General features: G+C 41.8%; 4 protein-coding genes across 12 annotated transcripts in view; 3 read left to right on the top strand and 1 right to left on the bottom strand.

Annotated features, from left to right (window-relative positions):
• Window positions 1-1,029: 1,029 nt before the first annotated feature.
• Window positions 1,030-5,282, top strand: LOC143215917 (uncharacterized). 2 transcript variants are annotated; one of them, XM_076438527.1, is made up of 6 exons: window positions 1,030-1,428; window positions 2,180-2,330; window positions 2,420-2,605; window positions 2,688-2,759; window positions 2,849-3,362; window positions 3,466-5,282. In XM_076438527.1, exons 1-6 carry the CDS (start codon window positions 1,167-1,169, stop codon window positions 3,550-3,552), a joined length of 1,272 nt encoding a protein of 423 aa, XP_076294642.1. In that variant the 5' UTR covers window positions 1,030-1,166; the 3' UTR covers window positions 3,553-5,282. The 2 variants fall into 2 exon arrangements, with proteins under 2 accessions (XP_076294642.1, XP_076294641.1); XM_076438526.1 differs by having other exon boundaries at window positions 1,032-1,428; window positions 2,177-2,330.
• Window positions 5,283-5,434: 152 nt separating this feature from the next.
• On the top strand, window positions 5,435-21,042 carry Plexb (plexin B). Of its 4 annotated transcripts, none has more exons than XM_076438521.1 (8): window positions 5,435-6,425; window positions 6,579-6,746; window positions 7,570-8,155; window positions 8,237-9,174; window positions 9,263-9,666; window positions 9,839-10,331; window positions 10,408-14,175; window positions 15,586-21,042. In XM_076438521.1, exons 3-8 carry the CDS (start codon window positions 7,735-7,737, stop codon window positions 15,691-15,693), a joined length of 6,132 nt encoding a protein of 2,043 aa, XP_076294636.1. In that variant the 5' UTR covers window positions 5,435-6,425; window positions 6,579-6,746; window positions 7,570-7,734; the 3' UTR covers window positions 15,694-21,042. The 4 variants fall into 4 exon arrangements, with proteins under 4 accessions (XP_076294636.1, XP_076294638.1, XP_076294635.1 ...); XM_076438523.1 differs by having other exon boundaries at window positions 6,565-6,746; window positions 8,237-9,162; XM_076438520.1 differs by having other exon boundaries at window positions 6,565-6,746.
• Window positions 21,043-21,091: 49 nt separating this feature from the next.
• Window positions 21,092-24,620, bottom strand: LOC143215919 (integrator complex subunit 12). Of its 4 annotated transcripts, none has more exons than XM_076438531.1 (5): window positions 24,483-24,620; window positions 22,886-23,065; window positions 22,281-22,643; window positions 21,752-21,824; window positions 21,092-21,678 (listed from the first exon to the last, which is right to left on the bottom strand). In XM_076438531.1, exons 2-5 carry the CDS (start codon window positions 23,042-23,044, stop codon window positions 21,473-21,475), a joined length of 801 nt encoding a protein of 266 aa, XP_076294646.1. In that variant the 5' UTR covers window positions 23,045-23,065; window positions 24,483-24,620; the 3' UTR covers window positions 21,092-21,472. The 4 variants fall into 4 exon arrangements, with proteins under 4 accessions (XP_076294646.1, XP_076294645.1, XP_076294644.1 ...); XM_076438530.1 differs by lacking the exon at window positions 24,483-24,620 and adding an exon at window positions 23,944-24,078; XM_076438529.1 differs by lacking the exon at window positions 24,483-24,620 and adding an exon at window positions 23,403-23,744.
• Window positions 24,621-24,773: 153 nt separating this feature from the next.
• Window positions 24,774-27,342, top strand: part of Lgs (BCL9 domain-containing protein legless) — a 6,392-nt gene continuing 3,823 nt past the window's right edge. For both annotated transcript variants that reach the window (XM_076438525.1, XM_076438524.1), the window contains exons 1-5: window positions 24,774-25,160; window positions 25,250-25,488; window positions 25,567-25,852; window positions 25,944-26,302; window positions 26,755-27,217. In XM_076438525.1, coding sequence (XP_076294640.1) covers window positions 24,875-25,160; window positions 25,250-25,488; window positions 25,567-25,852; window positions 25,944-26,302; window positions 26,755-27,217 — 1,633 coding nt within the window. In that variant the 5' untranslated portion in view covers window positions 24,774-24,874. The remainder of the gene's footprint in view (window positions 25,161-25,249; window positions 25,489-25,566; window positions 25,853-25,943; window positions 26,303-26,754; window positions 27,218-27,342) is intronic.

Here is a 27,342-nt window from a genome sequence, read left to right as displayed (position 1 = left end):
AATGTATTTCATTTTTATACAAACAGATTCGAAATTGTTTCTTTATTGTTATTTATGGATTAATAAATTGGTAAATTTTCAGCTGAGAATCTCGATATCTTTCGGTTAGCTTCGCTCGGGAAAGTTAGAAAACGTTCACGTTGTATTCTAATATTTTCGATCGTTTCGAAGTTAATTGTAAAATATATGTGTATCGTTTTCAATTGGCGAGCTCGTAATTAATCAATTATTTGTTCATCACATGTTCGCGAAGTTTGAAATTGGTGTTTCGCGCACATGAGAACGCGGCATAACGATTGTTTCGATGGGCTGATTCGTAATGAGCTTCACGAACGATGCAGAAGTAAAATTATGTTATATTTATAAGCGATTATCGACGACGCTTTTATGTTTAATTATTACCGGTATATCGTTCAAAAACTTACAGAACGTGGAGAAGATCTACGCACTTTTTTTCATATAGTGCAACACATGCAGAATTTTGTACTAACGAAATGCAAATGTCCGAGAGTGCTAATTTATATTTTTAACGAACAATTTAACCGCGTGACGCGCGTGAAAAAGTTGTAGGAAAGTAATTTCAAATATATTTTTTCGCGGTACGAAGAAGTGTGCGAAATTGTACACACGATTCGCGGGCTACATAGAATTTTGCAAATTAATGTTGAAGTCTGTTAATTTTTACTACCCTTACAAATGTTGTATAATAAGAAGTACATCGAAATTAGCGTACGATTGCTGCATTAACATTATTGCAGAACATTAAGATAATGCGTGAACGATAAGAAAATCTATTCGTTCGTGCGTTAAGTAATTCATGGAAATAATGCCGGTTCCTTTGAGAACTACGTCCGCAGAAATTCCGCTGGTTAATCGGCGGACGAGTGGTATTTTAAAAAGATTACAGAACGAAAATTAAAAACTCGAATTTAGACGCAGTTTTTCGCCTCGAAACTCTCTAAAATTGTTATTGGGAATAATATTGGTGGGGGGATGGCGCGCTGGGTGCAAGACAATTATGCGGTCCCTCCCTGAGCGCAGACCTCGTGGTGAACTATCTCCGGACTCGGCCATATTGAAATATTGAATGTCTCTGTTACACAAGGGCTCAAGAGTAGCCGTGAAATTTTCGCGTGATCCTCGACGAAGAGAGGATAAAAGACATCATGGAGTCCATGTACAGCATTAACGTTACCAACAAGTTCTTGGTACCGTTGTTGGCCGACGATGCGGATCTGCACGAGATAGTGCAGCAACGGGAACAAGAGAAGGAAGCTAAGAAAAAGGAGAAGCTTTCGGAGAAGGAGAATAAGAGTAAGCAGCCGGACGCGCCAAAGCCTACTACCGGCAACAAAACGCAAAAAAGCCGCGTGATTAAGGAAACGCAGCAACCAGTGTCGAAGATTCAAGATCCAAAGAAAGATCAAGGTTAGTAATTTTTCGTTAGGATCGTTGCCTCGTGCGCGGTATTATGGCCGTCGCTTTGGTCCCTCGTGGGTCCATGTGCTTTTGATATTTCGTCGCGCTTCGACTGATTTTTCTCATCCTCGGACATTGATTTCCTTCGATTTCCCTGTTGAATTCGCGATATTACCCGGCCGTGAATGTATTTCCACAGAAATTGTCCCTCCAATCTTCATATTTATTGCAAATCATCAACAATTTCTCATGCCGCATAGTGCGGGGTTCATTTTGTATCGTAAAAATAGAATTTTCTAATGGTGACCCCACGTGCTATTCGGTGAATAATTTTCTTACAATTCCGCGATTTATTATGGAAACTTTATGTTAATGATCGATCGAGTAGCGCGACGTTAACATTTCGCGAAGATATGTATTACTCAGAAAAAAGTGTTTATATATCGCAGCACCGAGTCGGTAGTTCTATTAATATTTTTCTTACATATAATCGATATACCGCTTTTGAATTATGTTAATACACGCCGGATCTGCTTTATATAAAACAGACAAATTTATATACAAGTATCATTTTTAATTATACTAAAAAAAGAGAAAAAAATTAACAAGCATTATCTGTAATGTATAAAAACTTTTCGATAACAAAACGTTTATCTTTATGTTACCTATATTCTGGAACGCAAATTTTGTACAACGGTGTATTTTACTATCACAGCGGAAGAATTTTTATTCTTAAATATTTGAATAATTTTATTAGCAGAGAAAAAGCCGCCACAAGTAAGACCCAGTGGAGGAGATCGCAATGTCAAGTTCTCCGGAGATAACAGGGAAGAACGTTACAACAGACGTAATCGCGAAGAGGGAGAACGAACGCCCCGTCCTCAAGGAGAACTGAGACGTGGACCTCCTGGGTTTGTATTACAATGAAACAAGCTGTCGCGTATTATATTTGTAGTATATACACGTGTAGACGCATATGTATAATATTGGAATTTATTAGCGAGGGCCGTGAAACACGAGAATTCAGAAATTCGAATGATACTCAACGTGCAGACTACGGAGAGCGCAGGGGGCGAGGTGGAATGCGTGGGTTGAGCCGCGGACGCGGTGGACCACGTGGTGGCCGTGGAGGATACGATAACCGCGGGAAACGTGAATTTGATCGTCAATCAGGCTCTGATAAAACGTAATGAATATTTCACAAATCATTCCCGAACAATACAATCTATAACACATTTAATTAATCGCCTGCGTATTTGTGTGAACAGCGGGATTAAACCAGTGGACAAAAAAGATGGTGCTGGTAGCCATAACTGGGGTACCCACAACGACGAAATTGAGTAAGTTACACGACAATAGTTTTTTTCTTCCGACTTCTCGAAGATATCGTGAAAATTAATTACGCATTCTCTTTCCTGGAAATTCTTAGAGAAAGTTTGAACCAAGAAAGTCAGGAATGGCCTACCGAAAAACCCGAAGGAGAAACTACTCCCCAAGCATCACCGGAAACAAAAGAAGGGGATGCAACAAACACGGACACAACTGAGGAAAAGCCTGCCGAAGAGGAATCTCGCGAATTGACATTGGACGAATGGAAAGCTCTGCGCAATACTAGAGCAAAGCCTCAATACAATTTGCGCAAAGCCGGAGAGGGCGAGGATATGACTCAATGGAAGAAAATGTACGCGCTCCAGAAGAAAAAGGAAGGCGGCGAGGACGACGATGATGACGAAGAGGAGTACGATGCTGCGGCGGAATATCCTCAGCGGGTTGGAAGACAGAAACGTGTATTAGGTATCGAGATTCAATTCAGTGATTCCCGACGCGGTGCCGGCGGACGTGGAAAAGGACGAGGTGGCCGTGGTGGAGAACGTGGTGCCAATGGTCGTGGATTTGGTGGAAATCGCGGTGGTCCTCCTCGCGACGGAGATACACGCGGTCCTGTAAGTATTTTCACCAATTTTATCGTATTTACTAGTACAATTGTCAATAATATAATAATAATGTATTTCTTGCTTTGTTTTTTTTTTAAATTTAATTTTCCAGCCACCACAAGTCGAGCAGAGGTCGCCTCGAAGACGTCAGAATGCTCCGAAAGTAGACGATGAGAACGACTTCCCCTCATTAGGATAGGTGGTTTCGTTCGCCATTCACACACTATCCCACCATTACCACCACCATCAAGTACTACTACCACAGATAAAATTACCACTATTACTAAAAAAAAAACAAATATTACTATCAACATTTTTGCATCAGTGAAAACGTTAACGCATAATACAATACCCTCGACGCAAAACATTATTCGTACTATCAGGAATGCGGGAAAGTTATATCTAGGCAACAGAAAAAAAGGAGTCTAGTGTTTTTTCAGGTATTTATGGTTGTACAGAGGAAGTTTCGTCGCGTCAAGGTACACCCTTGCAAAATGAGATACGTAATTTATATAAATAAAAGAAACGTGAGCGTTTGTATGCGCTCTTGCATATTGGTACGTTGACGCAAACATACAGGAAAAAAAATGTCGCATGATATGAATACTATAGATCACGATCCTTTTTTTGTACTTGTAACAAATCAGTTTGTCTATAACTAGTATCCAGGGGCTAGTTTGACAGATAAACAGTAACAAGAACGAGGCTGGATGTTCATGGACTTGTTAATAATCGTGAATTTGATCAATACTAGATTAACAATTTTAAAAAAAGAAAATATGGATGAAAGACTTCAAGCGGACCAGCAGAATGTAATATCAAAAAGATATATTCACTTTACGATGACAGTTTGATGCTGCTTAAATCCGTGTGAAAAACCAGAATAGTCCCGGACTCGAAATGAAATATATAATTCCATCTTCTACGCAAGAAGAAGTTGAGGCGTCCGCCTTGATTTTAATTTTGATGTCGTATATCGAAGGCCTAAGGAGGCTGGCCATAGCACCGACTCTCGAGAACACGTGTATAATAACTTGTTAGGTGGTAAATTTTAAACATTCTTTCTGTTTTATAATTTTTATACGGTGTTAGGAGAAGCCTTCCTTGTAACCGACAAGTCGTCGCTTGTCTTACGGTAAAACATAAGAGACTTTTTAAAGCGTGTATTTCTATCCGAAGAAGAAGAAGACGTAAGAAACAAACAAAAGAAAATGAAAGAACACATCTCTGATATTAAAAGTGTCTACTTAGGTATGCTAAGTTTGGCTTATATAGAACTATATAGAGATTTTTCCTTTGAAAGATGTAACCGGTCTGTAAGAAATTTAACATTTAAGTATATATTAGACACACTGATACACAGCTTTACCTATATATTGTATAACGAATTTAAGAGAGCGCGAACGAGACACGTTGAGAGGGACGATAGTATGAATCCAGTCTTATTATAGTTACGTTATACGTCAATCATCATGTTCTATGACTCGCTACATTAGTTATCTATTGTATTTGTTACATGTAAAATGAACGATACCTACAGCCAAATGAAACAAAATTCACAACCCTCTCCATATGAAGAAAAGAAAAACACACAACACAAAACGTTATAAAGCTGTTCGAAGCTTAGGTATATGTGTAAATAACATGATATTTACAGTAATAAATTGTGACCGTTCGAGTCACTTTGGACTTGACTACTTAACCAGTCGACTTACGAAAGAAAGATAGAAAAGGTTTTTATTTGTGTAGTATGTAAACGAATGTGAGTACAAAAGAGAGGAAGAGCATTGAGAAATGTGTACCATCTTACATCGAAGCCTTTCGTTTTGAGGCGTGATGAGAAATTGGGCGTCACTGAAAGCTACCTATAGAAGAAAAAAAAAGAAAATATGAGGTGCTGTACCCAATAAAGTTATGAGTCAAATTTCATTGTGAGATATATTATTATTATAATATATATGTTAAAATATAGCACAGCACCGTGCCATTATAGGCAGGGTAAATAAGAGTTTAGAATTCTTTTTCTGTTCAATCAAAAATCAGAAATTTCTGTCGCGACACACGTTCATCGTGTTCCTTTTTTCAAATTTCGAGCGGTTTCAAGTTGGTGCGATGGTGGCCATTTTGCTAAATAAAGATTTATATTGTAGCATATTTTCTTCCTACAAAATTCAACGCATATATTCTCTGCACGGTAGACTCGTTGTTCATTTCTATCTCGCTGGCTCGTTCAAGAGAAAAACTTCGAGCATATGGTGAACGATCGTTCATCTCTCGACGAAAATTTCAATAGTAAAACAAATCGTATACAGGCTTTTATCCATTCAAGAGAAAGTTCGAGCGTTTGTCCGCGGGAGAGCGCTGCAGAGGGTTCGTGTACCAGGGAGAAAGAAAAGAAAAGGAAAGTCGAGAGGAGAGAGTGATGGAACTAGCCAAGAAGAGACACTGAACCGTGGGAAAAGCGCGACGAGAGCGCGGCTGAACGAACAAGCGAGAGAGGGAAAAGGAGAGTAGGATAGAGCGAGCTAGCGAGAAGGAGAGAGAGAGAGAGAGATAATGAACAAGCGGCGCATGCCGTAGCCACGGCCCCCAACTTGCTCTAAACTCGTGCAGCCTGTCGCGCTGTCGGTCGAATTTTAATGGCGGCTCATTCCGATCTTCTCTGTTTAGTAGTGTTGTTGTAAAGCGGCGGACAGTATTTGCACAGCTTTATATGTTACCCAAGGAAACGATAGGAGGTTCCAGTGAATCTCTGTGCTCGGTATTTCGTCAAGTCCGAGGACTTGTATCGGGCCTTGTATCAAGGACATGGTGCATATCCGCGATGTGTCGTAGCGACCCTCGCGTACGAACATTCCATCGTGCGGTCGTGTTGTACGCTTTGGCCTTTTCATGAAAAACGCCGATCGCTAAAGCGACGAAATCGAGGGGTGTTAACAGTGTTTCATGTATTATTTCATGAAAGGAACGTATATGTGGGTTCGTCGTGAAAACTGACGAGAGCTGCACGGGCTGACCGATGATCATATCAGAACGAACGAATCGAAGCTGCGAGCTTTTTTCATCCCGGAGGTAATTCTTTTTCTTTTTAACCGACCGCTCGCTTGCTCGCAATGATTATATCCTAGCCTAATGCGTTCTCGTATACGATTTATTCGCGTGTTTTAATCGAGAAACTCGACTAATTCGCTTGTATGCGCGTTATTGTTAGCCGATTATCGACAGGGAGCAGAATATCCTTGCCTTTGTGCGAAGACACTGGTCTTAGCTGTCAAGTGCAGCTATGCTGCTCACACTAATGAAGGGCGGTGTGTGCAACGGTGTTACTCGAAAAGTGTGGAGCCATCTGTCCTACCCTGACATCGTCGTCAGGATGTTTTAATACCGAAATCGGTCAGTGGACAACGTTATTTATGTTTTTGCATAGTTTCCCTGCGGATTTATCCTGGCTCGTTCGTGTTTTCACCACGCATGTACTGCATCTTTTTTTTTGTTGTTGTTATTAGAAAATAACACGGATACGCGCTCGGTACATAAGCATCCGTGGTATTCTTAATTAGTATTTCGGCATTCCCATCTTTCGTCAAGCTTATATCGTGTCGATAACAAAAATACATTCTCTCTCGATTTCGATTTTTTTTCGCGGAAAAGCAACATTTCAACTTTAAATAAATTATTCAAGTCGTTTTAATTCGATCTCGTCTCGGATTTCGTTACATTGACATATAGTATACAATGATATTCATTTCCAGCCATTCAGAACCATACTATTAATGTTGCTTTGATTTATTCAGAGATGTTGTTAATACTGTTCAGAAACTTTGTCTTTAATGAATTTTCTATGCTTCCTCTAAAGATATTGTGTAATTATGAATGTCACCACATATGTAAACATTGCAACGTAATTTCTACAAGATTCATTCATGGAAGCACTTGATTGAAAAATGGTATTTCTGGTGTTTACTCCTTTAAATATGATTCATAGAACGATGACTCTTTTATTGCGTCGAGCGCATCCGTTTTATCTTGACATTGGTATGACAGATAAAAAAATTAGTCGTAGAAACATTTTTATCATTTAATGTGGTTCAGAGCTATAGGAAAGTAAACCGTACGAATAGTAAGAGAGAGCAGTGTTCGAATTCGTTTTATTTGATATATTCAAAAGTAATTTTATGTTTGTTTACCAAATACGATTCCGTTTGGAATGTTTCAGGGGTACCAGGCAATGAGCATCATGACCGTGCCTGGATACATACGCACCTGGTAGTTTTGCAGTAATACTGGCTCTCTACCAGTGGGACTCGCAACCTTATTATACCTTCTACGCTTCCTACCCTAGACTTGTACACGCACAAACGCACACGCACGGTGTGTGCGCATGTGCTTTGTCAACTACTGTCCACGCATCATGAGATTCTTGGGATTTGTATCATTTTCGACTTCGCCTATGGTACCATCATCTCCTAAGCTGCTACTGCAGTCGTGTCGATTATCCTTTTCATCCATGTCTATTGCCACATGGTTTCTGATAGTATTGGTAACCGCAGCCATAGACACACCTACAAGTACCGTTCCACCTGTACAAGAAAACAGATCTCTACATGTGATAGCACAATTTCCTACGGGAGATGGCCAACGATACGGATTTTATCCGTTAGATCCGAATGCAACGAGAGAAGGTGCCCTCCGATTTAATCATCTTACTATAGACCCTGCTACGGGAAGACTGTACGCAGGCGCCATTAACAGACTATTACAGTTAGATTCTAATTTGAGACTGGAAGAATATGTTTCTACAGGTAAACTATTGTTCTACGGTTACTTTAACACCTGTAGAAAAGTTGCGGAGAAATAATCGATGTTTGTTGTATCTTTTTTAGGACCAAGACTGGATAATCCTCAGTGTCATGCGACAGGCTGCCCTTCCAGAGACATAACAACGTCTCTAATGGACAATGTGAACAAACTATTAATCGCCGACATCGAATCACAAACGTTAATCGCTTGTGGTTCTCTTCTTCAAGGTGCTTGCGAAAAGTACAAAATGTCTAACATATCCCTTAAGCCAGAGTTCATTCCCCATAGCGTAGCAGCGAACGATGAAACATCGTCTACGTACGCTTTCATCGGACCTGAGAGATACAACGCATGGGGTCAAACAAATATTCTGTATGTCGGCACTACGTTTACTAATCGGGGGGACTACAGGCACGACGTGCCCGCCATTTCTAGTAGAAATCTGCACAATCTAGAGTTCGCTGAATATACGTTTAATAAGCAGTCAATAATATATATCGATGTAAAATACCGAGATCATTTCCTGGTGAAATATGTGTACGGTTTCAATGCGAGCGACTACGCGTATTTTGTATTGGTGCAAAAGAAATCTTTTCTTCCCGAAGAAGAGGAAAGGGGCTACATCTCGAGATTGGCTCGAAGTTGTATCAGCGATCCAAATTACGACAGTTACACGGAAGTGACGCTCGAGTGCACCGTCGACTTGGGAGACGGAAAACAGCACTATTATAATTTAGTACAAGACGCGAAAGTTGCACCGGCTGGAAGCGATATAGCCATGCAACTGGGAATATCCGTCGGCGACCCTATCTTCGTCTCTGTGTTTTCACCGAGCAGAAGCATAACTAACGAGCCGCTATCTCGTTCGGCAATTTGCGTGTACAGTCTGCAAGATATCGAGATGAAATTCAACGAAAATATTCACATGTGTTTCAATGGTAGCATTAAATACAGAAACATGGGCTATGTCAGTGGTCCCATACAGGATGGAAAGTGTCCTACAGCAGGAGTAAGTAAAAATGTAATAACATATTGTTTCTCGCTCGTAATATCCATCTAGTTTTTCTATCCTCTTGCTAATTTCCCGATTCGTTTCGTTTCGATTTCAGACAACAGGCAACATTCTGAACTTCTGCGAAGTGGGCTTGAAAATCTCTGGATCGTCGCCGATCGTAGGCCAGGCGATCTTACATTTTCCCGACGAGTTTATCACCTCCGTAACAATAGCCAACACGGAAAGCCACACCGTAGCGTTTCTGGGAACGAACGAGGGCGTTCTTAAGAAAGTTTTACTCTCCGGAACCGAGGCGTTCGTATACGAGAGCATCGTGATCGACAAGGGCAACAGAATCATGCCGGACAGTTTAATCTCGCCGGACGGGGAGCACATTTACATTCTATCCAGTTCGAAAATCTCAAAAGTACAAGTAGAGCATTGCAGCAGCTACACCAATTGTAGCAGCTGTCTCGATGCGAAGGACCCTTATTGCGGCTGGTGTTCTCTAGAGAAAAGGTACTTCATTGTTTCTCTTAAAAAGCTGACTTATCAGTAGACTGCGGATCTTTGTGCATTTCTAGTGAAATTGGAAAGATGAAATTCCCCTCTATTAAAATGCATATAGATTCGCGGTCTACTTATCAGTTTCTTTGCTTCTCGCGTTACAATGTCAACTTGTGCTTCGTAGGTGCACGGTCAGAGGAGATTGTCAAAAGGCGAGCCACAGTAGTCCAAGGTGGCTGTCTCTAGGCACAGGTCAACAGTGCATCGATTTCGAGCAAGTTCTCCCAGATCGTATGCCTATCAATCAAATGACTACAGTTCATTTGACTATCAGGACGTTGCCCGAGTTACCGTCAGGCGCTAATTATAAGTGCGTGTTTGGTAACGCGGAGCCGATCGACGCGTTAATGACAGTTTTTGGATTGTCGTGTCCCACGCCGCCTGTCGGGGAGAGACCTAATATACCGGAAGGAGCCGATCATGTACTGGTACCGCTCTCCGTGCGTTCCAGCGAGACGAACAAAGACTTTGTATCACGGAATTTCGCCTTCTTCGACTGCTCGAGGCACACGGTGTGCACCGAATGCGTGAAATCTCAGTGGCCCTGCAGCTGGTGCGTGTACGATAACAAGTGTACGCACAATACAAGCTGCCAGGGTATTATTTCAGGCGAGAATGTGAGTACTCGTTATGCGAATACGTAACAACATGTAAAAACAATTTATATACGTAAACAAATATTTACGTTTCCAGAATCAGGCTCATCTGGCTGCGCACGGTGTGCAGTATTGTCCAAGATTCGTCCAACGGAAGGAGCCGTTGATGTTACCGAACAGCGTGGCTAAAGAGATAGTTCTCGAGGTGGAGAATTTGCCTCATCCTCAAGTCGGTCACAGCGGTTTCCAATGCATCGTCACTATCGAGGGCGCCAACATGAAAGTCCCGGCCCGTGTCGACAGCAGTCGCTTTATAGTTTGCGACAACACTGTTTATTCGTACGAGGCGGTCACCGGTGAATACGAAGCGGAGGTGACGGTCGTCTGGAACACAAATCACCACGTCGACAAGACCACCATTAAGCTCTACAAATGTGAAGTGTTGGGTTCGCATCGCGAACACGCAGACTGTTCCCTCTGCGTGACCAGGGACACCCGTTTCGAATGCACGTGGTGCAGTAACAGTTGCATGTACAGTGATTCGTGCCTCCATTCGCCGTTCACCGAGTGCCCGAAGCCGAGGATAGACATGATAAAGCCGCTCAGCGGACCGATCGAGGGTGGAACGTTGGTGACGATCGAGGGCAGCAATTTGGGTCTGAAAGAGAGCGACGTGGAGGGGAAGATACACATCGGCAACACGCCTTGCGCTCTGGTCGACTACGAAGTATCCGTGCGCATAGTTTGCCGCACCGGACGCCACGAGGCTACCGACGCAGCCTCTGTGGTGGTCGGCAATGATGCCGGTTACACCGAGAGCGCTGTTCTATTCAATTACAAAGACATACACCTGTCCGGCGTCTATCCATCCGTCGGCCCGCAAAGCGGTGGCACGCAACTCGCCATCACCGGCATGTACTTGAACATCGGAAGCACCATATCGGCCTACTTGGACGAGCTGCCGTGCCACGTGAACGCGACGCAAGCCAGCAGCACCAGACTGACCTGTGTCACCAGCAAATCCGATCGGGTCAGAAGAGTGGAAAGATTGACGTTGAGCATAGACGGAGCGAATCGGACTTTGATCGGCAATCCTTACAATTACACCCACGACCCCACCATCATGGAGATCAAGCCATTGACGAGCTTCGCCTCGGGTGGCCGTATGATCACCGTACACGGCACCAATTTGGACACCATACAGAAACCGGAGATGGAAGTCTACTTCGACAACGAGCTGTTGCCGATCAACAGAACGGTTTGCACAGTGCTGAATCCTACCCAGATGGAATGTCCGAGTCCCAGCGTAGCGAAACGGTTCATGTCCCTGAGACGTAACAAGCGAACGGCTGGCACTGGCCAGAGCGCACCGGTGCAGTCGTTGAAGTTGAAAGAATCGCAACTGTCCCTGAGGATAGCGTTCATCATGGACAACGTGGAGAGCGTGAGAGACTTGGACAAGCATTTCCAGAATCTGAGGAATCGGTTGCTGTACGTCGAGGACCCGAAGTTCCTCGCGTTCCCGCGGAATATTAAATTGTACAAGGGCGACACGTTGGTCATCGAAGGAGAGAACCTGATATTCGCCAGCGACGAGTCCGACGTGAACGTCACGGTGGGGACGATGCCTTGTAACGTGACCTCGCTTGCGTCCACCCAATTAGTCTGTATACCGCCTGATCAGCAACCTGCCGACACGGACGAGCTTGGAATCAAGACCGAGACCGGTCTGCCGTTGGTCGTCGTCAGGGTAGGGAAGAGTCTGCGATTTCCTATTGGACATCTTCGTTACGAAGTAATCAAATCGTATCCGATCCCGCCAGAAGCGATCGCTGGGATCGCAGCCGGCACGTTTAGTCTTGTGTTTCTGTTCGTTCTGGTGTTGATCATTTATAGAAGGAAGAGCACGCAGGCGGAGAGGGAGTACAAGAGGATACAGATACAGATGGACACGCTCGAGAGTAACGTCCGGATGGAATGCAAACAGGCGTTCGCCGAACTGCAAACGGACATGACCGATTTAACAGCCGATCTCGAATCCTCCGGTATCCCGACTCTGGACCACAAGAACTACATCATGAAAGTATTTTTTCCCGGTGTCACGCATCATCCCATATTGAACGACCCGAGGTCTCGCAGCAACGTCTCTCGAACAAATTACGACGCTGCTATGATCCAGTTCGAGCAGCTTATAAACAACAAGTACTTCGTGTTAACGTTCATAGAGACTCTGGAAGCACAGAAAGACTTCAACATTAGGGACAAAGTGAACGTCGCGTCTCTCCTGATGGTGGTTCTCATGGGGAAGATGGAATACGCGACCGATATACTGATGAACCTTTTGCTGAGACTGATCGAGAAGGCCGTGAACACGAAGCACCCGCAGCTGATGCTCAGGAGAACCGAGTCCGTGGTGGAGAAGATGCTGACCAACTGGATGGCGTTGTGTATGTACAACTATCTGAAAGATTACGCTGGCTCCTCGCTGTTTTTACTTTTCAAGGCGATCAAGCATCAGATCGAGAAAGGGCCCGTCGACGTGATAACACACGACGCCAGATACTCCTTGTCGGAGGAGAGACTGCTCCGCGAGCAAATCGAGCACAGCGTGGTGACCTTGCACGTGGTCCAGGACGATCTCGACGAGAAGATACAGTGCAAGGTCCTAGATTGTGATACTATAAACCAAGTGAAATCCAAGATCCTAGATGCTCTCTATAAGAATACTCCTTTTTCACTGAGGCCGTCCGTGCACGACGTAGATCTGGAATGGAGACACGGCAGGGGTGGTCACTTGACTCTTCAGGACGAGGATTTGACGACGAAGTGCAGCGGAGAGTGGAAGAAGATTAACACTCTGGCGCACTACGGCGTGAAAGAGTCGGCGGTGATGTCGTTGATACCGAGGCAGAACGACGGTTTCTCGGTCGCCTGTAAACCACCCTGCCACAATTGTAAACCGTCGCATTATCATCATCAACAACAGCAACCGGTTCATCATCACTCGCATCACCATCATCTGCACCGGCACGCGAATCATTGTTCGTCCACGCATCTTCCATCCACACCGAATCACAATCTAATCAGTCCTATAATGTACAATCATCCTGTTAGCGGTATGTATTTCGAATCTCAGCACTCGCCGCCGATCATCACGGCGAACGGCGACGTGGAGAGCGGCCACGGTGGCAATCAACGACTGTACCACTTAGTCAGGCCTATAGAGGACAGCCAGTACCCGCCGGGAATGGGTTTCACCGGTAGCAAACACCATCATCACCCCGAACGAACACACAAAGCCATACCGGAGATATTTTTGACGAGACTGTTGTCGACGAAAGGCACCGTGCAGAAGTTCGTGGACGATTTCCTGAACACGATATTGTCCGCGAACGAGGCGCTGCCCAGTGCCGTCAAATGGCTGTTTGATCTACTCGACGAGGCTGCCAAACAACACGGGATCGTCGATCCCGAGGTGCCGCACGCATGGAAATCGAACAGTTTGCCGCTTAGATTTTGGGTGAATTTTATTAAGAATCCGGACTTCATGTTCGACATCAATAAATCGACGACGGTCGACTCGAGCCTCTCCGTTATAGCGCAAACATTCATGGACTCGTGTTCGATGTCGGAGCACAGGCTAGGTAAAGACTCGCCGTCCAACAAATTGCTATTCGCGAAGGACATACCGCACTACCGAGAAAAAGTGGGCCGTTTCTACACGGACGTGCAAAGATTACCGCAGATCACCGATCAGGAGATGTCTAGTGCCATGCAACAGTTGAGTGCGTCGCATGCTAATGAATTCGATGTGATCGCCGCGCTGAAAGAACTTTACATCTACGTCAGCAAGTATTATGAACAAGTAAGTGTGTTCACGGTAGTCTAGACGGTGGCCAGAGGTGGGCATTACTTGGCGAAACAAATATTTCAAATGCTATTCAATATCCTGGATTTTATTTTGCTTGAGGGGTAGACTGAAGTAGACTCTTGATTCCAGGATTGCAAAGATGAGGTTTTCCAGTAGTCAAAAGCGCTAGATAAAAGATCAATCTAGGCTGCGATCGCCCTCAAAAGTCCTATTTTATAAGTTGCATTATTCGGAAGCATAAAGCTTCGCATCTAGCTATTTTCATAAAGCGCAGACAGCTACATGTTGTCAAATAATGCAAATTTCGCCCCATAAACGTAAAAATAGTACTTTTGAGGGCGATCGCGGCCTAGATTGATCTTTTATCTAGCGCTTGTGACTATTGAAAAGTCCTATCTTTGCATTATAGACAAATAAGAAGGTGCATCCCGCACCCTTGCAATCCTAGAAGCGAGTCTATCAGTAGACTCGTTCCCAGACTCATTTTAACACATTACCGACCGGTGATTATTGTATAATTTTGACAAATTTATTGTACATGGCTAAACACTTTTTAATGGAACCTTCAATAGCAACAGCAATTTTCATTGTGAACTAACGAGTCACCCTCAATAACGTCACTAATACACTCCTCAAAAGAATTAAGGAATCACTTCTGCGAATCCGAAAAATTGCTCCCACTTTACGTGATCATAACTCTGTCAAAAATTGCTGTATCGATATCGTTCAACAATGGTTTGAAAGCCTGACACCTCTAGTTTCAGATGCTCTGTTTCAAATTGTTGCTATGTTGGCTTTTTACATAGTTATAGCGAGATGAAGACAACATTGACGGTTAACAAAAATTTTGTGCAACTTTGGAACATCACACGGGGAGAAACAAATTTTTTTGATAAATCGCGTTAATATCGTTTGGAAGGGCTATCTTTCCTGTGTAAAATGTGTGGTTGTTGATTATTGTACGATTTTTTTTATTCGAGTTATTCAACATTGAAGTAAATGTTGGCTTTTCAACTTTTACCCAGCTCTGGACGGTGCGATACATTACATTTAGTGAAACATTTTAACACTTTACCTACCGCAAACCTATTAATAGGATTTTCAATAATTGTGCTGTACCGAAAGAAAGCATAGAAATTTTCTTCTACATTGCAATCTTGAATGAAGCTACTAGATGACTAGAGTATAGAATAGTCACCCTTTATTGAGGGTGACTTGTTAGTTCACAATGAAAATTGCTGTTGTTATTGAACGTTCCAGTAAAAAGTGTTCAGCCATGTACCATAGATTTTTCAAAATTATGCAATAATCACCGGTCGGTAATGTTTTAACAGCGGAGATAAGCAGCGGTACAAATGCTCTTAGGGGAACGCGTTAACATAGGCTGGATTTTGTTTGTTACAGATCCTAGAGGCCTTGGAGACAGACGCTGGCTGTCGCAAATTACACCTAGCCCATAGGCTAGAGAACGTGGCGTGCACACTGGAAGGAGAAGAGACCAGTGCCTGCTGACACAACCTGCTCATTGCCATCCCAGGACCCGTCAATCTCTCCAAAAACACTGACTAGTGCCTCCACTTCATATGCATCAGATACACCTCGTTACATATGTACAAATCTTACACGTCGTGTGAATAACAATGCCGTAAATACGTGCGATTTCGTTAAGGCTAGTCAGGCGATAGTTCTGCAGGATAAAATTAGTCCTGGTGTAGTAGTTTGCGTCTTTATGGTCGTGGCCGTATCGAAATACGCTCGTGCACACGTACAGATATTAGCGAACGGTGAAACAACGCGGACTCTAACCCTTAAACTCGATCTGTTTTTTTTAATTAGTATTGTATATTACATTTATTTATGTATATATAGTATACATGTATATACGTATACAAAATATATATATATATATATATATATGTACATTTATATATATATATATTCTGTGTATGTATATATGCATTTTATATATATACATATATTTCCATTGAATCGCAAAAGGATCGAGAACAGTACACGTTCGATTATTTATTGTAACGTCGGAGGAACGTTTGTATTACGTTTCATCGATGATGCGTCTAAGTATTGATCGCGTACACGTTTAAGGATTCGAGATTGCAAGCCCGTGCGAAATATACTTATTAGAAAGGGTTCGTGAGAGGAACACAAGACTCTCAACACTTTCGACTTCTTGTTGGCCGAATGTCTATACGTGTATACGTTAAATACGGAACAGATAACGTAACGTAATTAAGAGGGGAAAGAGGAAAAAGAAATAACGTGTGTAAAAGTAAGTGAGAAAGCCATAGTGTCCACCAGACTGTCTGTACAGAGGGAGTACGGCAGCGAGTAGTCTGTGATCCGAGCACGAGTGGCTATGCCTACTATCTTCATTACGATATATATATATATATATATATATATATATATATATATATATAATTATGAATATGTTATATATTATATATATATATACATATAAGGAAAATATGTATATGTATATACATATATAAAAAGCAAAGATCACGCAACGTACACCTCCACGGATTGTAGTGAGCTAGTTAGAGAGGGTCTATATATGTATTATAAGTTTGAAGGGAAGCGGAGACCCCTTTCAAAGAGAATAAGAGATAATATTAAAGTAAGAGGTAATTAAAGTAATATTAAAACAGAGAAAAGAATTGAAGAATTAAGAATTGCGAGTGAGCGCGCGAGCGAGAGAGAGAGAGAGAGAGAGAGAATGAGAGAAAGAAAGGAAGAGAGAGAGAGGGAGAGAGAGAGAATAGTTCTAACTACTCTTGGCCTATCTACGTAAGTTTATTACGTAAAAGAATCACTTTTCGTTTTTGGTACAACAATTGTTCGTCTCTCGGTCTCTCTCTGATTACTTTACACGTTTACGCTACCTAAGTACGATTGTTGCTATGATTTTTAAGGGCATCGTGTGGACCACACGGTAATTTTTTACGACTTCTTTTTTATGGATCATACTTATTGTAGCTATTACTGTCATCGCTATGTTGTATTATTATCCATGTACGTACACACCACCGCATTGGTTAATCGACGTATATTGTTAGCCATAGAACTCGTTAATAGACGAACAAAAATGCTACGTCGACAAGGGAATCGCTAGACCTTTTTCTTCGATCGTTCGAAATTGGAATTATTGAAAAGAAAAGCAAAACGACGTTTTGTTCGTTTTAATCTTTTGCTCGGTGGATGTGGATACCACAGGTCGAGAACGCATCGAAAAAGAAAACAAACATTAATAGATCGAAACAACGACGAACAGTATTTCTTGGAATTGTGTCTCCATTATTTAGTATTCGCATAAGACTGTCTGATTTGCTACAGTGTTGCATTTTGTACGGGGGCCATGGTCCCGCGTAATCTAAATATTCCAAGCGAAACTATGAAACGTTTATTAACGATTGAATTCACTGCCCACCGCGTACTGCCAAGTTTCTCCATGCGCTTCGACGAACTATTTTTAAACTCTATTAAATTAAAAAGAAAAAGATGTGAAACAACTTAACCGTTCGATTAAGTCGCAGAGAAAAGTATCGTTCAACAATGTTCTGCCAGCGTAGGTCTAGGAAGACTGGGGACACGCTCACACTTGTTTGTACTTAATTAATGTTCGTTTCGCGTAATCTCTCAACTACTCTAACAGGGCCCCAGGTTTCCCCGTTTTCTGACCGCCAACCTATGTGTCTCTATTACGTGTATTGTATTTATTTATATCTTACGGAGAGAATATTGTACGTCAATCTGTCCTATGTGATTTAGCGTATCAAGTTTTTTTTGTTTCTTCCAGCTTTTCTTTTTATCTTAAAAAGTATGCACGAATATTGCATATGAAGACTGCGCGCATATTCCCGTACTTGTTCTCTGCTTTTCTCTATTCAAGTAATCTCAGTCGAACGGACAGAATCAACTGTTAGGAACCGTGTAATAATTTAATTTTTCTATACGTTGTAATCTTTTTCCGGTGAGCTTTTTACGGAAAATCGTGTCGCGAACAACGGAGGAATGATAACAGAATGAACAGAACCCGGTGGTCGATCAAACGTGTCTGACACTAAACTATAAATTCACGACGACTGCGCGTATTTATTCTGTTATCATTTCGATTTTATTATATTCTAAACGTTTTTTATATGTATTTAAAGTAATGACTCGTCATGAGACGGTTAAATCTCGACTCTCTTGTATATTGAATATATGAAATAGGCGTACTGTAAGTAACGGGGAATTATTTTGCAAGATATTCTTATTTGTTGAACATATTTTTTATTTGTACACTTGATTCGATTTATAGAGAATTATATAGCGATAATTTTTCTTTTGTAATTTAACGGAATGTACGATACGCGGGGATCGAGCTTTCTCGATACGAGAAAACGCGCTCCGTGTATATATATCATTGATTCACATTTATAAGAGGATGAAAAGGAAAAGTGAGCTGCCTAGCCCGAATCTAATTAGTCATTCTTCGAGTAAAGATTATTATTTCTTACGCAGCCGTGTATCTGTGAGAAGAGAGCAAGCGAACTATGCGGCTCTCGTGTAAAAAATGAGTGTATAGTGGTACCGACCGACAAACATGGACTATATTTATAAAAGCATCAAGTATATTCTTCTTCTACTTTATGTGTAGAGTACAATTCATACCAAGTATATAGGAATTTTAAAACGATCGAGAAGATACTTGTCTTTCCAAAATATTAGAAGACATTGTTCACGCAGCAGACCTTCTGACTTTCTTTTTTATCGTATATATATATATCTGTAAAATAGTTCACACGAAACTTGTATTTCCTTTCGATTGTTATGTATACCTTTTTGGGATAGTCTTCCTACATTGAATGAGATTATAATCTGTAAAACGACTTTTATCATATTCATTTGAAGTGAAAAACGTACTTGTTTCTATAAGTCTGATAATCGCGATCTCGCGACGCAATTATTTATGTTAAATTAAAGTATACTGTGCAAATAATGTATCCTTTATACATATTATACACAGTTTAGTTGTAAACTGTATTAAAGTTTTTTTTCTTTTTTTTTTCTTTTAATTCCGCCATTAATTAAGTTGTCACGATTTTACCGCCCACGAAGTTTATAAGAAATCGTTTTTAAATATATAAATTAACTCGTTTCGTTACAGTGATTTTAAAAAGTGCCGTCGATTCGATGCCGAACTTTCTACGTTCTCCGATTACGTTTTAATTGTTTACATATCTTTAGCTAATTGTATGTGTATATATTTAAAGAAACGTACCGCAAACCCCGAGATTGTGTAAACGATACATGTACATTCCAAAACGAACGTTTCCAAAAGTCCATCGGCTTTGCCATATTAATGTAATATTTTTCTATTACCGAACGACACTCGGAAATGATTTGAACAATAGGAAAACGCGCTAGCTAGAAGTTTTAATCGTTCACGTCGCGTCGGATAAAAATACGAATCGACAGAAAAGAAAGTTGGGCATATGTGATTTGCCCGCGAGGAAATTGTTCATTTATACTGTTGTGATTGTTTATAGCGCAGATTGACGTACGCCTACGTGCGCGCATATTTATATATGTATATGTCTCGTTATTTATATAGAAAATCGGAACATTTCTGACAAGCGTGCGTGGCACATTTTTAAAAAAGAAAAAAGATAATATCTGTTCGTTTCAGAGGTTCACGCAAAAATATTCTATAATGTACGGTGCACGTTAGTGTATCGTACGTTTGAGCGTAATCCGATGGAAGGCCGAGGGCAACAGGCTGTATTTTTGAACGCGTGTATGCACATACAAATTTCGACGAAATTCTGCTGCGTTTGTTCCAGTATTGAGACTCGGAAAAACAGAAGAAAGGGAACGAATTCGATTACGATCGTCGAGACGATAATTTTTCTTGGATCGTGCGTCATTAAGGAAAATAAAAGAAAGTTTATTTTGTTAATTAGTTCGAGCGTGGCGATGCCGCGATAACGTAATAGAATTTCCCGATGTATTTCGTATACGCTCGACAGTCGACTCCATCCATCTGAAAAGCTTGTCAATTCTGCATTCAACGTATGTATTGTATTGTAATTACATTGAAGGGATGTTTCAGCGGTTTACAAGTCGAATTAGTACGTCATGCTTCGTAGTGTAGACGGACACCCGGGCGCGTTGCGTCGAGTTAAAAATTATTCTTTGTTAAGGCTTCGGAAACGATGGGGGGATGATCTTTGCGTCCTGGAAGAATAGACTTAAGTGTATTCGTGTCCGGGAGCGAACTGTATGAACAAAATAATATACATATAGTGCGGGGAACGTCTTTAACCCCGCGAATCTCGAGTGTATCTTTTTCTCGTTACGTAGCCCTACACGTAATGTGTGTACGAGTATGTAGAACTAAAGGACAAGGATGTGATAAACCCTTCGATGCCCTTTAATAACTTGTTTGCTTGACGTCCACACAGGGAAGGAACTCGTACATAATTATTTATATCTTCATTCTCGTTATAGGAGTCTGTAATTATCAGTGATACGATTAATAATCATTCGAAAGATTTACATTTACCGCGTTTACACGAGATCATTTTCTCGAAGGGTTTATCAAATCGTTTCTAACGGAAGCGTGCGTCTACTGCTTTACCCGTATTCGCGTGAATGTGAATTTAATTGATGTATGCGCGCGTGCGAAATGCAACAACAACCCCTTTGTAAATATTACTCAGCCCCCCATCTCGCATATAAGTAGGTTTTAAGCGACACTTGAGAACGAAATGACTCTTGCCAAATTTTCAATGGGACGTAGGGACAAACAAATAAGCATTTGGAAAATTGCAAAAATATATTGGTATTATAAATGAATCTGATCCTTGAAATACCTGTGACCGATCACGATGGTTGTTAAAAAGCATTCTTCCATGTGAACTATATTTGTATTTAAGTCGAACATACATCTATACCAAAAATTCTATTCTTCTAGCTTTAAAAACTATATAAATAACAAATCACGCATCGCGGTCCTCACATTTCTCGGCGGCGGCGGCGGTGGTGGCTGGATATATAAAATTGATATTCTTCGTTGAAAAATTATTCATGTGCTCTTTGGCATCAAGCGATCTTTCGTTTTTCGTTGACTATGTTTCCGACGTTCATTGTACATTCCTACCAACTCTTTTCAATCGGTTGATCGCTTATAGTCGTCTCGTAAAAAGATTCGTATTATAACATTCATTTAGATTTCTTCTCTTCTATATTATAAAATATTCTCAAGATAATCTTACACGGAAGAATTTCATTCTACACCCGATTTGATTTTGTATAATAGAGATTTCTCCTGAGATTTGCTCGACGATAACGCTGGCAAACTGGACGAGGAGTTCTTTGAACTTTGACTATTACTTGTACTTCGTTTATCTTGCTTTGCTTTCTTCATCATGTCTTTTAATCTCCTGTCTGCGCTTATTATATGGATATTAGGTGTCACTTTATTTCCACCACCTACTCGGAAAAAGGAAAAACTGATTCAAGATGGAACGGATTTATTTGCGATTAGCTCGCGGATGAAGCTTACTTGAATTCGATTTCTTCTGTTCTTTAGATTTGTTTTCTATCACTGTTTTTGGTGAACTCCTTTCTTTAGAGATCTACCAAGAAAAACGAGAACATACATTATCGTTCGAAAATATTTCCTAGGTTTTCGATGGATGAACGTAAACAACCATACACTCCCGTCCATAAAGCTTCCAGCTTGATTTTACTGTTTCATTTTGATTAGGAAAATTGGGTAGGTGTAATTCGACACAGTGAAAACATTAGAAGAATTTAAAAACACTGTTATATTAATATTCAGAAAGAAAATAAATTTCTATTTCACTCAAGGTGGTTGCAAATCAGATAGAAAATTTTTATTTTGAATAATTATTAAGAATAATTGTAGAAAATATAGGATATTTTGGTCAGATTTTTGATTTACATGTTCTCTACATTCGAAAAAATTAGTACCATTCTGCATCCAAATTTGAATAAGTGTCTGGCGACTTATGGACGGGAGTATAGATAGAAAGAAAATAATAAATTATAATGCGAGTGAATACACACACCTGAGCTTTCGAGCAGTTCGAACAATACCACACCAGGCCTGGAACATCTATTTGAGAGTCCAGAATATGCGGAACATGACATTCTTGGTGATACAAGGAATGACACTCCAGACACTCGACGAGTCTGTTCCTAGCTCCTACGTCCATTCCTTTACAAATGACGCAAGTAAGATCGTCCTCTAATATTTCTAACGCCAAGGTGTTGTCGGTTTGTATAATATCAGGTGGGGTGTCTCTCGTCGGAAGATTCACAGGTGAACTGTTTTTACTGGATTTACTAGAGTGCTTAGAAGAAGAGCTCTTGCTCTTTTTACTGCTGCTGCTGCTGCTATGGTCACTCAGCACCGGTTCCTCCATCATATACTGAAAACCGAGAAATGTAAGATTGACGGTTCGAGTAACAGGAATCGTTATTAGCGCATACAGAGGGATCGAGTACTGGATATTCGTTTTACGTAAATGAAATCTTCTATGCTTGACGAGTACCCTGATATCAGAACTAAATCTGTAAGTACAATATTTTAGTAAATATCGATCGCTTGGTCTGGGAGGATTCGTCTTCTCATCCGATGTAGAGCGATCAATTTTACTGATATCCAAATTACCTTTTTGTGCAGCACATTGGATAACATTTTCGACGGTCCATATTTTTGTTTAATCGCCTCGTCTAAAAGTACTCGCAGTTGTTCCGCCGAGTCTTTATTGGTGGAATGTAAAAGATGTAAACCTTGGGTAAATTGAGGATCTAGTTCTAGCTGTGACATTTCTCAACCAGTTTGTTTAACCTGTGTAATAGAAAATATCGTAGTAATTCTTTCATGATTATAATTATGCAGACTGCGGATCTTTATGTATTTATGAAAAAATTGGTTGGGCTAGAACAGTAAAAGATTAGAAAATCATTAGGGGATAAAATCAATTTTTGAAGAACATTTCTGTTTTGCATAAAGATCTGCAGTCTAATTAATGATACATTTGTTCGATAGATCTTATCGAACAAATTGTAGGTTAATTTTATAGTGTACAGTATAATTACAAAACACATTTTAAAGAACAATCAGAGCAACAAGTTCGAAAAATTAGTCGATACGATAAATACACGTTGTCGAGTGTCATATTTACCTATGGTATTTTTCTATCGTATTTAATAAGTACGACGAATTTATAGAGTTCAATAAAAAAAATCTGATTCGTGTTTTAAACGAGAAATTTTGTTTTCATTTGGAACGAGACGGACGGTAGAATTCCCAACTCCAAAGTTTTCAAAAGGTTCTCGGTTTTCTCCTGGTCATATTCTTGTGGCCAATGCCAACGACGCGTTCATCACGAGTTTGCATGCATAACTCGGCGCGTTCGACCGCAAGAAACGTATGTAGAATCAACTTTCTCGTACTCTATATTTCCCCGAAATTCCGATTTTTTTCTTACATTGAAATCATTCTGAATCGATTAGGAATTTGAAAAATACCGCCTCGAAAATATAACCATATACGGAACGGTGTCTGTTCGGCGTGTTGGCGGTGTACGATAAAAAGTAACGAAAGTGAAAAGGAACCCGTGTGGCACTAGCGCCAATAGGTTCGTCCCTGTCCTCTCCTGTATTCCAAATTTAATTTCCGAAAGTTTTGATTCCGTGGGCAAAATAAACGAGCTGGCCCCTCACCTAGGGAGATATCGGCGTGAAATTCGAAGTCGGTGTTGGCCGCGGAACAGACAAAGGTATGCGCTCGGCACGCAGATACCCGCGATAAAGGTGCGAAAGAATGGTGAAAATACAAGCAAAGAAAGGACCAAAATAGTAACCCTGCGGGCGATCGAGTGTAAGGGAACGAGTGAACGAGTCAAGTACGGCTGGGTGCGCTCTTAGTTCGTTCCTTGTTTATCGTTGGTGGCCGCGTATAAGTTGGTCCTTGTCGGTCCGAGGCGCGTTAAAACGATGTCTAACTTTCGACGGGTGGTTGGCAGCCGTGCGTAAAAGAAATAAATAATCAAAGCGACCATGAAGTGACAAATAAAGTTGGAGAACAATGCTCGCGAACGGCAAGGAAATCTGAGTGCAGCGTGCATTGGCCCCCGTTCTATGTTTTGGACACGTCTTACGCGGCTACAACGTGGTGTTACCAGCGACATTAGAGCCGGAGGCGCGCTATGTGCTCGCCGCGAAGACGAGGCTGACATTTCGAATATTTTTCATCGTGTTACCACCGTGGTGTGTTGCTCTTGGCTGTATTTGTGTTCCTGTATCAGTCGCCCGCTGACAACCGAGATTCCTCCATGCGTAGGAATCCGATTCCGCAGTTGGCCCGGATTAAATGACTGAGAACAAGCGGAAGCGACGGCCGCCAGAACGTTTGCACGGGAACTAACAGATCCGGACGGACATGACTTCGACGAGAAGGGTATCGTGCACCGTTCTGTGAGGATTCGCTCGCACCACGGCTACCGGTCGAGACGATCCTTCTCGTTGTTAACCTCAATCAACTGGTTCGTGTGCGTCGTTAGATCCGCGCGAAGCGGACCATAGTGGCCATGCGTCTGATTTTTTCACAGCTGACCACTGTCTGACAGAATAGTTCTCCCAATAGCCTCCAAACATGAAAACAGAAAAGAAACCGAGCGAACCGAGTTGCGTGTCCACCACTGTAGTCAAAGAGGAGCCCGATACCGATCCGGTTAAGATCAAGGAAGAAGGTAGCGGAGCCAACAACGATGACACAACCGGAGAGGATACCGCCGAATGCCCGAGGGATCCTTGTCTGGATCCTACCAACGGAGAGAACACGCTGTCGGGGGAGAATCAAAACAACAACGCCAATCAACCAATATTGAACTCGGTGAAGCAAGAAGGGGATCATAACAATCCCACGGATGATTTACCTGGTACGCGATGGATTTTTACTTTTCCTCCACATCTGGGTTTATCGTGTTACTTCTTGCATAACTGTACTATGTTTTTCTCTTATTTGTAGATTGTAGTGGTAATGTGATTACCGCGGATGGAATTCAACCGTTAGTTAGTAATGTTCTTGGAAAGCAAATGGGGACTAATACAGGAAGCGGCGAAGCTCAATACATGCAGCAACAAAGTCAAATTTTTGTATTTTCTACGACGTTAGCGAACAAGGGTGCGGATGCAGTATTGCAAGGGCAATACCCGTCAATTATTGCTTATCATTGTGCGCAACCAGGCACTAAAAAGTATCTAGAGGTGGGTCTAAGAACGAACAACTTGTTTTTGTTGTGTCGATAGACGCGTAGAGATTAATGTTCGATGTTATCGTTTTAGAAACACCCGAACAAAGTGAACCAATTTCGTCAAAATCCTGCACAGTGGTTGAATAATTTTGCCATGATGAAACAGAAGGGTCATCAAGGGGGTACCAACAATACCTTTCCGACAGAACAGCCTCCAGATCTACCAGCTCTCGATCCTAATGCTCCACCATTTTGGAACGAACAACCCAATCTGAGGAACTTGAATGGTGGGAATTCTCTTGGTAATTCCGAACCATCATTGGACGATGCGAATATAGACGTGCCTTGCCTTGTACCAAATTCACCTGGTAACACAGGTAATTATGCGTTTAATTGCGACGGTCGGAAAGTCCCGGGAATTAAATATGATCGATCTGTGTTTAATTGATAATATATTTTCTATCGTAGCAAATCCGCAACCTTCTAATAGTACGACGATGGGGCACAGTCCCAATTTATTGGGGGGCAATACCAGTCCAGGTCCAGGAAGCTTGCAACCATCCCTGCAGGGTGTTAAAGTTCCAGATGAAAATTTAACCCCGCAGCAAAGGCAACATAGAGAAGTTCAATTAGCAACCATAAGGAAAATGGAAATGATACTGTTTCCTGAACACAAAGAAGAACCTACCAACACATTAGATACAACGCAAGGAACAACAGTGTCGTCGTGTCCGCCGACGAACGTTCCTCCAGTTGTATCGTCGCAGTGTCCCCCGAGCATGGACTGGCATAAGTTACAGCACCAATTTCTCGATGGGAAAACCAAGGTAGAATAATCTAGAATAGACTGGAAGTTTCCAACCTGGGAGACGTTAATTTTCATACCATAATATCTACGGATGAATAAAACTTAAGGGGGTAGGCTCGTTTCTAGGATTGCAAGGGTGCGGTTGCATGCGATGGGATTTTTCAGTCGTCGAAAGCGCTAGATAAAAGATCAATCTAGGCCGCGATCGTCCTCGAAAGTCCTATTTTTAGGTTTACGAGGCGTAATGTGCATTATTCGACAGCACGTAGCTGTCGCAACTTTATGAATATAGCCAATCCTGGAAACGAGAGTCTACTTCCTTAACAGTTTTTAAAACGTGTCTGTATTATTATATCTATTAAAAATATAAAACTATCGTAAAGGTTGGAAACTGCTGCTATAGATTGGAAGTTCGTGGAACTCAAAGTTTCCGGTACTGTCTTCAAGCTTTGACTTTTGCACGTGTTACAGGGCAGCGTAGGAAGTCCCGGTACAGGAGTGTCATTACGAGGAGCTGGCATGGTCGGAGTTCCCCGGAGTCAAGGACCACCACCGCCATATCATCAAGCAACCCGATCTGCGAGCGTACCGATCGCAATACAAAGTCCAAATCCTTCGTCGCCGAACAATCCCACTAGTAATTTATCGTTACCGTCGCCCCGCGCGAGTTCAGCGCTAAATTCACCGGCAGACTGCAATAGGCAGTTTCAACTTAGCAATCAGAGAACAAACCACCTACCTGGACAGAGTCCGACCAGCCAGGATTCACCGAATCCGACAGTTGGCAACTCAACAGCGGTATCAACGACAAGGTTAAACCACAGCAATCCGGGCACGCCGGTTTCTCATTCGCATATCTCGTCGTTGAGTCCGGGCGGACCGGCTGCCCAGAAGGACTCGCCTTTAGACTTCCCGAACAGCCAACCACCGAACGGTAAGTCTCCGAAATGTTTTCTAACAACTAACTAAATAATACATTTCACGTTGAATCGCTCACAAAGGATTTTGATACTAAGTAAACCTGTAATATTACACAGCAGACTCTCTCTTAACCGGTCC

This window comes from Lasioglossum baleicum, chromosome 14 (genome assembly GCF_051020765.1).
Source record: "Lasioglossum baleicum chromosome 14, iyLasBale1, whole genome shotgun sequence".
Lineage (NCBI taxonomy): Eukaryota > Metazoa > Arthropoda > Insecta > Hymenoptera > Halictidae > Lasioglossum > Lasioglossum baleicum.
This window is presented reverse-complemented; position numbering and strand designations above follow the sequence as displayed.